At 32.7% G+C, this 15,594-nt stretch overlaps 1 protein-coding gene across 1 annotated transcript in view; it reads right to left on the reverse strand.

The window, feature by feature from the left end:
* Positions 1 to 290: 290 nt before the first annotated feature.
* LOC122041985 (DNA repair protein RAD5A-like) overlaps positions 291 to 15,594 on the reverse strand; it is a 42,832-nt gene continuing 27,528 nt past the window's right edge. Inside the window, exons 17-20 of the mRNA XM_042601891.1 lie at positions 6,529 to 6,622; positions 6,351 to 6,422; positions 1,533 to 1,631; positions 291 to 592 (exon numbers count right to left, since the gene is read on the reverse strand). Coding sequence (XP_042457825.1) covers positions 470 to 592; positions 1,533 to 1,631; positions 6,351 to 6,422; positions 6,529 to 6,622 — 388 coding nt within the window. The 3' untranslated portion in view covers positions 291 to 469. The remainder of the gene's footprint in view (positions 593 to 1,532; positions 1,632 to 6,350; positions 6,423 to 6,528; positions 6,623 to 15,594) is intronic.

Genomic DNA, 15,594 nt, shown 5'->3' on the forward strand with positions numbered 1-15,594 from the left:
AGAGGGGGTTGAATTTTGCAAAAAGATATACATCTTTGACTTGAAAAAACAAAAACTGTGTTTGCCTTTTAGTTTCTTATCATCTCTTGGTAGGTTTCTTTCAAAAGGTGAGTTAAATCAAAAAATTTATCCTTAGATGGTGGATTTATTCCTATCATACCATTTCACATCACTGGGCCGGTATCACACTAGTTTTCTTTCATTTCGTGCATTATAAGTTTAGAGCATGACCCTCATAATCTGATTCCATTTGTTTAAAATGTTTCTTTCAAGAGGTTACTCATACAACATGCAGAAGGCAAGGCACAAACAATCACCATAGGTGTCAAGAAATATCACATTTTCAGTGCAGATGAATATTATGTCATTACCTAAGCCAGCAAGTGGAAAAGCTGCATTAGCAACATGAATATAGTCACAAGCAGATCAAGCGGCCAATCAGCCACCAAAAATCCTCATCAGAAGTCTTTCATGTAAAAAGCATTTTTAGTTCTTCGATGCGTGCGGCCCGCACTTCATGATCAGTTAAAGCTCCAGATATCATCCTTTGTTTTCGAGCCTGTACAATTTGCATCCTCTCCTCCACAGTTCCCTGTCCAACATAACTTGAAGTTAAACACTAGTTATTCTTCCTAATAAATAGACCAGAATCAAAATAACACTTGTAGAGACAAGAAACAAAAGCTTTCCTCACGTACATGGGTAATACACGTCTTCTAATGCCTACCACTGGAATAGAATTTCATGACTAGGGGTGCCCCATTCTTGAAACTGAACCAAACTAAACCAACTAATGATCGCTCAAATTTCTTTTCAAAGCATACCAAACCGAATGGGTTGCAGAATTAAATCCATCAATATGGTTGGGTTAGATCAATTTGGTTTGATTTAAATTGAATTAGCATATTTTTTTTCAATTAAAAGTTCTGATGTATCATTGATGGATTGATGGATTTAGGAATGAGGGAATGGAATGATAGGAAAAAATAGTGTTTGAATTATGAATTTGGGAATGATTTCTAGATTTATGGGAATCAACCAAATCCATATAACTAGGTGGATTTCATTTCCCATTCTTATTTCCATTTCACCTTACTATTAAACTCATACCCATAGTCATTCCAGCTATTTAACCAAACACCACCTAAAATTCATATTTACAATTAAACCTTTAATACATAAATATTAGCAACATTTTACATATTTTCGCCTTGAGATAAATTAAATTGGCTGGTGAATTGGTAAAAAGAGATGTAACTCTTTACGGTATGGGATAAAATTTAATACTCTTACAATCATTGCTATATAATTAACTACAAATGCTCAAACTATACATTCACATATAATATTAACATACTAAATTCTAGGTAAAAACAAAGCAAAAAATGCCTACCATTTTATTTTTGCATCAGAACCTCCCAGATAAAAGCAAAGCAAAAAAAAATTAAACTCTATGAACACACATAAGAACACAAATTTAGAACAATGAGCTCTTGTTCTCCAATGAACACCATCAGATATGGAATTTTTACCTTTACAATAAATCTTTTGATAGCAACACTTTTGGTTTGACCAATACGATGAATTCGCATCACAGCCTGTTCTTCAACAGCTGGGTTCCACCATGGATCCTAAGGGGAAAACATTTAAGATCACAGGAATTTAACAAAGGGGGAAGAGGTAATAAACAAAAGTATTTCACAAATGAATGGCATATTTAACAAACATATACATAGTTCTAATGGAATGCAGCTAATAGTTGCTTCGTAATAGCTCTAAAGGAATAACATTTTCACACAAGTATTTTTTAGCTTTTCATAGTAGCTGCTTCAACCATTTGTAATTGTTATGTTAGAACTCACATTTTATTTTAACATAATTCAGACTAATGCTATTAGTTATCAAGAAAGTTAGTCAACATCAGTAAGCTAATTAATCTCACTTGGCACCAGTCACTTGAACGTGTAGAAGCTTACTGGAGAACCTTCACAGGATTAGGAAGAACAAAATATGACCCACTAAGATAATTCCAAGTCCACATCGATTCAAATAAAAATACTAAATTACTTTTGCCCAAGGTTTAAAATTTCGACCCGTTCCGAAATTTCGGTCTCAGACTGAAACGATACGGTTTCGGTATCGTATCATGTCGTGCCGATACGGTTTCGGTATTTTTATAAAAAAAATTTGAAAGAATCTCCTAATAATATTAATTTAACTTTCTCAATTTAGAATAATCAAAAGTGTACAAGATTATAAATGTTTTATTAGAAATCATAAACTTGAGCATACCTTTATCAAAACTTTTAAAATAAAGGACAAGTAATATTTCTTAGATAAAATAGAGACATTCTAAGATAAAAATATATATTTCATATGTTCAGAAAGTAAGAATCCTAAAAGTAAAAAGGCTAAATATGTTAATATTCATGGATCCAAATTTTAAATTAATTCTAAGATAAAAAAATATTATCTATAATAAATATATAAATTAACACAAAGATGTTACTTTATATATAATAATTATATAAATTAATTATTTATTCATTTAATTAATTTAAATAATATACATTTTAAATAGTAAAAAAAATATCAATTAAACAGAATATAAATTTAATTTATTAGAATTTTTTAGAATTTGTAAATAAAATTTAAAATAATAAAAAAATATTAGAATATAAATCAGAGTTATTAGAATTTTTTACGATAAAAAATATTAGAATATAAATCAGAATTATTATAATTTTTTAAAAAATTTTTAAAATATTAAAATATAAATCAGAATTATTAGAATTTTTTAAAAAAATTTAAATGAAATTTAAAATAATAAAAACTATTAAAATATAAATCAGAATTATTAGAATTTTTTTAAAATTTTTAAATGAAATTTAAAATAATAATAAAAAAAATTCGAATATAAATCAGAATTATTATAATTTTTTATAATATTAATCAATAAAATTTATTTAAAAATTTTTAATTTTAAATATAATTTTCATATATTTTATTGGGATAATTTAATTAGGATTTATAAAAACCAGTTTGAAATATTACACATACTTGGGAATTGTTTAAATTAATTAAATCAAAATTTTAATTTTCAAAGCAATATCACCGAGGGGCTCGGCAGATCACGAGGTGGGGGTGTATGTGCTATATTATTTCAGTCATCCTTATCATATTTTCGGCATAATTATTTCCTTTGTCGGAGATTTGCTCTTTGTTTGCTTTGCTAATAACAAGATACAATTTCCGAGCGAGAACAGAGTTGAGACGTGCTTCGGATCGATCTAGGAAGAAGAGCAGAGCTTGGGCGTGTGGTTTCACATGGTCGTGGCTCCATACCAAGGATAAGCAAGCCACAGTCGTACCACCCTACCAGAGCACAAGCAAGTCTAGGCCGTGTGTTTTCACATGGTCGTGCTAGATTTTCAGAATTGAGGCAAGATCGGGTTGTGTCAAAAGGCACAACCGTGCCAAGTATCCATATAGCCAAATCAAGGGGTGGCCATGCCAATTGGCACGACCATGCTTTTCCACCGAACGACTTCATACCCTGCAAGGTGCAGGCACGATCGTGCTACCTTTCTAGAGCCCCCCTTCAAGCCCTAGCCGTGCAAAAAGGAATGACCGTAACACGAGCCGTGCCTGGGGTCGTGCGCTGCTCTATAAAAGGGGAGCTCTTACCCTTTTCAAAGAGACGAAGGTTCTCCCTCTTGGGAGATCCATCTTGGTCTAGATCACCTCTTTTGCGCCCCGATTGAAGAACTGAAGCCGTATTCAACATCTCCTTCGATTCCTGAAGCAAATAATTTGATTCGAAAACCACTCAACGCCTTCGATAAGCTTTTCTTCCTCTTTTCTTTATATTGGATTTTAAGCTTGCAATTTCAATGTCTTTGGATTCATCTCCTCTCGTCAATCGTCATGGAGTAGATCTCTTTGTTCTATGATCAAGAGAGTAGTTGTGATGTATAATTGATGTATACTCTTTGGATTTGCCAATTTCCTATCCATATGACATATTTATGGCTTGTATTTATTTGATCTTATATGTGTATGGTGTTTTTGTGCTTAGATCTCATGTTTGATTGAATGATTGTATTGTTTTGTCGACCTCGTAAGAGGATACTCTAGAAGTATGACTGAGGGCTCTAATGATAAGGGTATCCCTTTAACCGGACTTCTAGGGTATTGCCTTGAAAGGGAGGATGATTCGATACAAGGAAGCATTGTATTAGGCTAAATGGGTTATTTCTAAATCTATGTTATCAAGTGTTTCGTGTACTCTAGTGAACGTATAACCGAGAACCCCTAGTGACAAGGGTATCCCGTTAATCGGACTTCCTAGGGACCACGTTCATTCGGTAGCATTAGATACTAATAGAGATACCACTCTGTCATGACCGTCGCGAGATAATGTCGGTATTGAATTAAATGTTGGTTCTGTGTGGCCGGCGAGAAGGAGGGTGAATTGCCCTGTTAAGAAATTTAAAACTCTTGATTTCATGCTTTAGCAAAGATAACACAGGTTAGTTGAACAAAAGTTAATTAACATAATGAAAAAGAAGAGGTAAGATTTACTTGGTTTACAACTAGGGAGGTTGCTAGTCCAAGACAGTGAAAGCTCCACTCAACAAATCTCCTTTAGACGAAGGCAGATTAGCCTCTTACAAAGTTGACAGCGTAGAATCATAAAGACAGTAAAACAAATGAAAGCACAGAGTTCGTATTCGAGTGTTCTGTAAAATGAAGAGGACTAGAGCTTTATTTATAGCCTACTAGTCGAACTAGCCGTTTTACTAACGCGGCATTTCCGGGCTCCCCCAATTGTGCGCCTTATCTGCTCGCAACGGCTACTTAACGGTACGATGATAAAAATTCATCCTTGTCCGGATGCCTGGACTAGTCTGTGCGCCTAGATTGCTGCTAACGTGGACCCAAGCGTCATCCACAACAGCTTCTGTTCGACGAGGCGCCAAGGGATTACGAGTGTGTGGGCCCGTAGTCCCAGCACCTGGACAAGTCAAACAGTGTTGACTTGTCCGATCTTCCGTTCCGGTCGCTTAGATGATTCTCTGGCCATCTAAAGTTGAGCTTATCCGAGCCCAACATTGTCCTTCTCTTAGAGCAATTTTTCACTCCGACTTCTCGTCCCTCGAAAATGTCGTACATATCCTTCTCACTCCACCAGCGTACTCTTCCATAGCTTTTCGTCTCTCAGATGCACCGGCCCATCTACTCACTTTCGGTGTCATCCTTCTCGTCCACCGTGGCTTCCGCTCGATTTATTGTATTCCTAAGTTCCTACACACTTAAACACAAGGATCAAATATAATAGGATCACATCAAAATATATTCGGGGTACTTATATTAAACTTCCTGCATACGCATAAGGATAGAGGATGGGTATTAGGTAATTCTTAATACATTGATTGGCATTACAATGAAACCAAACTCTTAGAATGTTTTCCTCAACCAACTTTCCTTACTCCCTCTCTTTCTCTCCTCTTCCCTTTTACTTTAAGTGCAAAAATTCACAAATCTCGATCGTTTAGCTAATTTGTTGAGTTTAGTCTCTAATGCTTATATCCAATCCCTTGGGTTCAATATCTTTTTATTACTGACTATATAGTCGTGCACTTGCGGCCTCGTAACAAGTTTTTAGCGCCGTTGCGGAGCCGAAGTAGGAAGGCATCGCGGGATGCTTTTGGAGCCTCTAGAAGCGTCCAACGATGCTTTCGGAGCCGTTGGAGACATCCCGCGACTCCTCCGACGCCACCTGGGAAGCATCCGAGACTGGGACATCGAGTCGTTTGCGAATAGGAGAAAATCATACCTCGTCGCTCTTCAGTCCCGCGTGCTGTCACGGACGTGCGTGTTGTCACAGACGTGCGTGTTGTCACGGACGTGCGTGATGCACGCCGAAATCATCCTACGCGGTGTGCTGGTTTCGCCTGCGCGGCGGAACGGTAAAAATCATATGTGAAGGGCGGCACGACACGACATTTCATTCTTTGTTTTTGCCTCAATTATTGCCTCTCTAGATAAAGACACGACACTATGTGAGATTAATGTGGCACTTTCATGAGGGGAAAAAATATTTTTAATAACCTAGCATCTAGGATTTATCCTACCCATTTCAGAATTTTGAACAAAGAAATGTATGACAATGAGGGTGCAGTTTTAGCATGACTAAATTTTGTATGTCTATCAAGTATCAACCATGATAAATGTACATAATTAAACATCAAATTCTGCAGTTTCTACAAAGGATGGAAGCAAAATTATAGAAATCTGAAAAATACTAGGATTAGACTCTTCATCATAAAGTAAATTACTATTCATACCATGAGGAAGGCACTAGTTGCTGCTGTAAGATTTATTCCAACACCACCAGCCTTCAATGACATAAGTAGTATCTATAGTAAGAGAAGTAGGTCACCTTGGATGAACAAATAAACAATTGACCAAATGAATTCACAGATAAGCAAACTTTTGCAATGCAAAATATTCAAACAAACCGACCAATATATTATTGTCCTCTGCAAATTGACAAAGCACTCTTTCTCGTTGCTGTTGATTCAAGGTCCCGTCCAAACGAACAAATGAGAAATTGTGCCTAAAAACAACAAAATTACAACTCCAATTGCATGGTAGAACATAGAAATAGCTAAAGGAATATATAGAAGAGAATAGTAGAGGTGCAGTAGTAGCACAAACAATGTGGTGTCTTTAAGGGAAAATGTGAACTCTGCCTGATTGGAAGAAAATGTGTTACCCAATCCACTTTTCAAATTACTAAATCATAAAGAGAAAATTCTGAAGAAATCACAGGGACCAAGATCTCGCTTATCTTGCAACAATAAAATGAAATGACTTTCAAAAGATTCCCTTAGGTCAACATCATACCAAATAAATTAAATAAAGTACACAGCTTATAAAAGAATGCAAGTACAAAATCAAAAATTAAAGGGCTCCAAAAGAGGCCAGCAAGTAGGATCGACCAATTTGTATAAAAATGGCAATAGTGAGGAATTCAAGAATTGTAGCACTGCGGCTAAGATTAACATATCAATAGTGAGGAATTAAATTAAGTATTATAGCAGCGTGGCCAAGATTAACATGTTTCTTCCTTGCCTTGTTTTCTAGGAATTTTCTTAGAAGTAAAAAATGAAGCACTATCAGAAAACAAAATATGCTCCCTAGCTTTCAGAGCATCTATGAGCTGGAGGCAGTTAAGTGCATTAGAAATGGTGATTATTGCATATCAAGATGGCAAAAGCCTGGTAGGGACCACATAATCTTCAAGATGGAGTTGATATAAATTACTAAATTTCTACCTTCCATTTCCCAAAACACAAAGAGAGCAAGAAACTGAGTATGCCTAAGGTAGCTCACTTGTCAGGAATTATAGAAACATGTATCCGCCACTGAGTATGAGTTAGATTCTGAGTTTTTAGTGTATTTAATTATTCACATCTTAAATGGATTTTTGTAAGAAAATTTAGAGGACAAAATAAATTAAACTAAACCAACCAAATAAGATTTTTAGCATTAAAGCACTCATTGTGTAGGCTTGTTGATTAGGGTCATGAAGGTTCAAACTGGGGCCCATTTGAATTTATTTTAGCTAGTGCTGAACCAAATTTACATATGGGAATAGTTTGGATGAGTTAATGGAATTTCAAAAAAATTGGGATACACCACACTTGATCTCACTCTCTTCACTTACTTGGGATGTTGTCTTTGCTGCCAGCACCTTCCACTAACAACCAACTTTTCTCTCTCATTTCCCCTCTTTCTCACTCCATGTGTGCAACATACTATTGCCACCGCTCATCACCCACGTACCAATACAGCAAAGACAAGTGTCAACCATCTCTCCCCTCCCTTTTCCCTTCTCTTCATCTCTCTCTCTCTATCTCTCTCTAACTCGCAGTCATCTACGGTCCCCTCGGGACGGTCTAGTGGCTAGAGCATGAGGTGTTGCCACCATGAGGTCTGGGGTTCGAATCTCGACAAATCTGAGATAAATGTATCCCTTATGTACTAGTCATTATTCCAAAGGCTAGTAGCCGCCAGTGATTTACCTCCTCCGTGTTGGCCCTGGGACAGGTTAGCGAGGGCGCTAGAGGCGAGCGTATTTACCTTTTGCCACCATCTACTACTGCCTACTCTTCCTAGCATCACCACAGTTGTCAATCACTTCCCCTTTGTCCTTTCATTTTTTTCTCTTCTTCCATGGGTCAGGAGTGAGCCTGTGCCGGAGTTTCAATATTAAATCAGAACGATATGATTTCAATATTGTATTGTATCGTGCTGATACAATTTTAGTACTTCTTTATTTTAAATACAAATGAATATTAATTTAAAAATTATTTCTATTAATATTATATTGTTATAAATGCTCACTTGATTTTATATTTCGGCTATTTGTTATTGAATTCATGTTTCAATATTATGTCGTGAGATATTTAAACTCTATTAAAAGTTTGCAAAGGCTATTACAAAGGTATAAATTCAACATATTTTTTTTATTATTGTTGGCAAAATTAAAATAATATTGATCGCTTAAAATTTTATCGCAGAGACATTGCGTCTAAGTCTTGCATTAGTCTTCGACTCCAAGTTATGTTATATTTATTTAGATAGTGATTCTATATTGTCACATCTTCAAATTATTCATGGAATTTAATGTAATTTTTGTATTTTGAATTTATGTAAAAATGTTGTTTAATCTGATTTATAATGGATATGATAGTAGGACGGTTTTGACTTATTGTTACATTGTTCATCTATATACATAATAATTCTTAGATGAATGTGTGTTTACTCTATTTTTATTTGTTTTTAAAAAATAATTTTTATGATATACTTGATTTTAAATTGGTTTTATATAGGGATGTAAATGAACCAAACAGTTCATGAGTTATTCGGAGCTCGATTCGGTAAAAAGCTCGTTCGAGTTCGTTTATCTTATCAAGCCGAGCTCGAGCTCGATTTCGAGCTCGACAGTTTTATCGAGCCGAGCTCGAGCTTAAGGATATTCGGCTCATGAGCTCGCGAACATGTTCGTTTATAGGCTCGCGAGCCAAAAAAACGAGCCTTAAACTGAGCCAAAAAACAAGCTCTAAAACGAGTAAAAAAACGAGCTCTAAAACGAGCCTTAAAATAAGCTTTAAAATGAGCCAAAAAACGAGTTCTAAAACGAGCTCTAAACGAGCCCAAAAACGAGCCCGAGTTCGCTTAACGAGTTAGGCTCGTTACCTTTGATAATCGAGCTAATAACGAGCCGAGTTCGAACTGTTCGCAAGCTTGATAATTCTAAAACGAACCGAGCTCGAGCCTTGTGATAAAAGCTCGAGCTCGAATATAACTTAAACGAGCTAAGCTCGAGCCTATTACTATTCGGCTCGGTTCAGCTCGTTTGCATCCCTAGTTTTATATAAATTCTCAACTATTGAACAACTTGACATGATTGATAAAAGCAAATAAATAGATTTCTCATTTGAAAAGAATTTGATATTGTTACAAATTAGAATTAAAATTTACAAAAAAAATTAAGTGGCATTTGATTTAAGGGTTTAGAAATGAAGGAATGGATTCATTCTCAAACCTTGTATTTGGTTGATGAGAATGGAATCAAGATTTTGGAATAAAACCCAAAAACTTAGGCATTGATGAAACCCACATCTTCCCTTGGGTTTTGATGGAAATGGGAATGAGAATGAAAATTAAGTTTTGAATAAAAATATCCTTAATATATTTATTCAATTTTTCTTTCATTTTACTTTCTCTCTCCTTGTTCTCTCTCATTATACTTTCTCTCTCCTCATTCTCTCTCATCACACATTCTCTATCATTTTCTCCCTGTATTCTCTCCCATCACACACTCTCTCTCCTTATTTTCTCTTTCTTCATTCTTTTTCATGACTTTCTCTCCCATTACATACTCTCATTTTTTTCATCACGCTCTCTCCTACCATACTCTCTCCTCATTTTCTCTCATCACACTTTTCCTCTCTTCATTCTCTCCCATTACACTCTCTCTTCATTTTTTCCCATCACACGTTCTCTCTTAGCATATTTTTTTCTCTCCTCAATCTCTCCTATCACGCTCTCTCTCATTTTCTCTCACCACACTTTCCCTCTCTTCATTTTTTTCCCATCATACTTTCTCTCACATCTAATTTTTTTTTCTTATTTTCCTCAAAGGTAAAAAAAGAAAATTTAGGTTCATTCCGATTGAAAATATTCAACTAACCAAATATTATTTTTAAGAATGATACCCAAGCTAAATACCTATTCTCATTCCATAATACTATGATACTCATTCCCATTCTGATTCCTAAGAATGAACCAAATGCCACCTTAGAATAACCTTAGTAAGTACTAAGTACATAACATGCTCATACCAAAAGGAGTATCATGAATTGATTAAAAGCATCGATTAGTGTAACATACTGTAAGATCAACTCTATAATTCTCTAACACCCAAATCAAATAATTATCCCATGATATGTGATATTGATATTGATTTCTCTACACATTCATGAGCAAGCATATCTCGGTTCACCACTAGTAGTTGAACTTAGCCTAGCACCACAATAATCCAAACTAGTACAAACACAAGTAAGGATAAGCATATACCCCCGAGCTATGATATGATGGTTTACCATATGATGTATCCAAGCTGCAATAAGAAGGCCAAGAGTATAATGAAATTCAATCAAAATCAACCTTAGCTAAACTGTCCCACATTTGAGAATCATAGATTCGAGCATCATGATCATCATCTTGGATTGTATGTGTAACCTTTACATATCTAAGGGTCAAGTGCTAGAGTCAAGGGAACATAAGTTTCAAAACCACCAAGTGCATCTCTTGTGTCATCATCTCAAATGGTACTTGAATGTTGTCGACATCGCTATCATCATTTTGAACTTCCTATCAAACTGTAGTGTTATGATATCACTTTCATCATGTTCTAGCTCATCAATTACATTGAATGGATTTTCACCAATCCTCAATTGGCTCTTTCCCTTGAAAGCAAGAGCTTTACTTTCCCCTTTCTCTTTAGTAGAAATTGATCATTGACTTTAGCTTTATTTGTGGACTTTGGTTGTGTTTGGGGGTTGGGATGTATGAGAATGTCCAGGTCGAGATTCAGAAATTAAAAATTCTCGTTCAAAAGCTTCATCATCTTCTTCTTCACTAATTTCTCTAGCTTGCTCTTTTTTAATTTGTTAGATAAGAAATTGAGATAGTCGTGATGGATCTGCTTCATCAAGTAATGGATTCTTAACCTCAATAACACTCCACCAATCCATCATCAGATCATGCTGACGAATCCAATATCAAATAGGTTTATATCACTAAATTCTTGTGCTCACTTATCAAGTATGGCTCTTAACTGAAGATGCATATCATAATGAATGTAGACCGTCTTCTGCGAGTGACAATAAGAAAGACAATTTTGAACTTTCATATGAATGAGGGAGAAAGTGGATCAGTTTCTTTTGCAACCACTTAAAGACCTTGTATGTGAGAAAATCCGTAAATGGTTGATTCTCCATATTATAACCACCACTTGTCTATAAGATAAATAATAATAAATATAATTTAATTTTTATATATGTTGGCAATGAAGAATAATGAATTGTTCTATATTTAGGAACATTTATTTTATATTTACATGATATTGCAAAAGGATTACCTAAAGAACCATATGCTCATTAAAATAATCAACTGCCATTAATATTCTCAGCAGTTAATTCTCTATTTACTTGTAGTCTTCATATTACAATTTTGAGGATCATTAAGAGATTATTATTTATGGCTAGGTTGTGCCAATATTGATATATCAAATTGATGTAATAATCTAAAATAATTAAGCATATATAATTATGAATAATATTTAAAATATATATATTATTAAAAAATATGTGTCTACCAAATGAACATGTTTTCCTATTTAGTTGTCTCATCTTGTAGTGATTATATCAACAAAATGTTGATAGTTGATTTGTGGTTGTGCCTCCGCTTGCTTTCTTTTTTTGCTTTATGAATTAGGTGGTAGGCATTGCCCACCATGTTGACTTTGTGTAGAACAACATACAAAAACTATAATGCCATAAGAATATCTACTATATAGTCATAAAATTTAGCAAATATAACAATTTTTTGTCCTTACTCGTAGTGGTGCTAGAGTATCGAGAGGTTCCCCATTCAAAAGTGAACATGGTCTTCAAATTGACATTTTCTAGGATAATAATTGGATAGTGAGTTGTACGCCTAGTTGCTCTTAGTCATAGAATCTTCTCATCAATAAATTTTTCATTAACCCATGAATCTAATGATGACTATAAAGGAATTTGTTAATAATTATCCTTTTTTCACTACATTCTTTACCATAATCAAATCTATCTCTTGAGGTAACCCATCAAGTAATATATGTAAGATGCACCATGATATTCTCCAATTGCATCAATAGATTTGTGAAATATCACCTTTCTATTACAGTATAGCAGAAAATTAATATTGTTTATATGTGATGTTGTCCAATTATCGCACATTAATGAAACTCCATATAGGCCCATTGCTTCTTACACGGTAGGATCCATATCTTAATCCCCTCAGTTTATTCGTCTGTATTAATTTCATATGAAGTTGGAAGTTGGATACCAAATATTAGGGAGAATTCTATTGAAATGAAAAAGTTTTGCAATACTTTAGCCAATCGATTTCCTCTTCTCCCTTGTATATGCATCAATCCTAGTTTGTTTGGGAATGCATGGATCAATATCAATTGCGCCTTCATCTCAAAGAAGAAAAGAAATGGCCAATACCACCTTATGATAAGGAAATAAGAACACTTGCACTTCTCCCCAATGTTGATGCAACAATTAAGCCACTTCCACTAGCACGAACTGTATCAAACGATATTGCATATGTTGCTCATACTCAATTCGATATGCACAGAGAGCAGCTAGAAGTGTTTTAGTCATTTGGACTACCTTCACCACAACTGCCAAGTTCATCATAAATAGGTTCTAGATGCTCGTCTATTAAAAACTTTGCATTGTTGTTTGTACTTTAAATTTCGTCTATCAAGTTCCTCCATTGCACGACCAATTTCTTGAAAGACTTTTGAACACTTGGAATTATCCATATCTCCACCAGCCAGATCTTATTTCAAGCATGTGACACCACTACCATGTCTAATCATATCACAATGCAAATATTGTCAATGAAATTGATTCTCTAGTCGAAGTTTCTCCAAGCTGGATCATAAAATTATTATTTTTGTGTCATTTATCTACCCATGTATCATTATATATCAAATAAATAAAATCATTCAAAACAAATAAATAGAGCAAATATTCACAATTTTTAACAATGACGAATTTAACATAAGAAATATTAACCTATTCATAAAAAAAAACACACCATAATATCTACTTAAACAAAAAAATAATAAATAAATATTTTTTACAAAAACATTATTTAAAACTTTAAACAACTATTAAACTATTAATTTAATATAATCAAATTTTCATTTAGAAGAGAGCCTTGGCGCAATAGTAAAGTTGTTGCTTTGTGACCAAAATGTCACAGGTTCGAATCCTGAAAACAGCCTCTTGCAAAAAGCAAGACAATGAATCCTTCCCCGGGACCTCGCATAGCAAGAGCTTCGTGCACCGGACTGCCCTTTTTTTTAATCAAATTTTCATTTTAAAGTTCGTTATATTTAAATATGATGGTTAATAAAACTAAGAGTAAACCCAAATATAACTAGTGGATATTATCATAACAAAAATATAAAAAAATGCATATAAAGTAAAAAATTATTAAATTAAATAGTCACTAAGTTATATCACAACTTTAGCATTATTTCCAAACTCATGTTTGAATATGCAAAATTTATTTTAAATAATTAAAATACATAATTAATTTTTATGAATATTTGAAAGGTATGAAAGTAATGCTTGAAATAATCAACTTAAAAAATAAATAATTCACAAAATTATCAAAAAATTCTAAAACTAATTATAAAAATTATTTAAAAGGTTCAAAGATTATGTAAAAATTATTTACCAATGTATGAAAACTATTTGAAAGTTTAAAATTATTGTTTGAATATATTTGGAAAAAAGTTTATTTCTTAAAATTTATATTAAATGTTTAAAAATCATATTTAAAAAATAGATTATTTTAAATTCACTATCAATTTTTAACAATTATTAGAAAATCTAAATTATTTTATACATATTTATTAATTTTTAAATTATTTAAAAAGTTTTTAAAAAAATTATTATTTAAAATGTATAAACTTATTTTATAATTTAAAAATATTTTAAATTTAATCAAGTCCCGTTCAAATCAAATGAAAATAATTTTAAATTAATTAGTTATAACCAAAATAATACTTCATTTTAAGATTAATTTATTTAATTTTTTAACCTATTCTTGAGCTCATCGTATAATAAAAAATAATAATAATAATTTTATTATATTATAAATAAATATTAGTAAACTAATATATAATAACTAATAATAAAATACTTAATAATGCTTCTTATTAATTAAGAACAAAAAATTGATAAGTAATTACGAGTGAATATATATTAAAAAAATTAACTAAATTAGGCTATAAGTAATATTTAAAACTAAATAGAATTTATATCTTTGTTAATAATTATTCATTTAATTCATAAACCAATGAATTGTATGTTAATCAATAATATGATTAGTTAGTTTATGTGATTATATATAATAAGAATTTAATTAATTTCTATTAATTATATAAATTTTTGAATAATTAATTATAATAAATTTTAAATTATTTAAATAGTAAATTATCAATATAAATAACTAATAATTATTATAATAAAATTTAATTAGTTATTTATAGTTTATTAAAATAATTAACTAATTAATATATATAAATATATATATTATAATATAGCATTGTTATAATAAATGTAACATTGTTATATTATTAATAACAATTATAAACTTATAATATAACAGTTTAATGTGTGTATATATCAATTGTTCGTGACCCAATACTATTCACTCCTCAAGTCAACTCAACCATTGACACGGTCTGTTGGTGACATGCATCCTTTGGTGACTATGTTATCAGTTGATTAATATGCATCGTTAGTATACTAATCCAGATTGACTCATTACTATGAATGAATTTTCTTACTTTCATCAATCGACTGTTTAAACATGATCACTCTTAATAATCGCTAACAACTTATACAAGCAATATCTTATTGAACGGTTATAATAATTTAAATTCAAAAATTACCAATTAGTTGATAGACTTTATTTCAATAGACTCAATCCGAAATAAAAACTTTCTATTGCGAGTTTCCACCCTCACACAATGGAGTGACTCACTCACTTTGACCTAAAACACACATTCCTCAATAAGTCTTTACCTAAGTAAAAAAGCTACCCACATTTAAAATATAAGTCGCTCATAATCTCTCACAACTCACGTGCCAAGAGTTTACCTCTAAAACTTGAGTTACGTGACAGATATCAAATCAACCTCGACCTATCGGGACTTTTTGTGTT

Source organism: Zingiber officinale, chromosome 2A (genome assembly GCF_018446385.1).
Source record: "Zingiber officinale cultivar Zhangliang chromosome 2A, Zo_v1.1, whole genome shotgun sequence".
Taxonomy (NCBI): domain Eukaryota; kingdom Viridiplantae; phylum Streptophyta; class Magnoliopsida; order Zingiberales; family Zingiberaceae; genus Zingiber; species Zingiber officinale.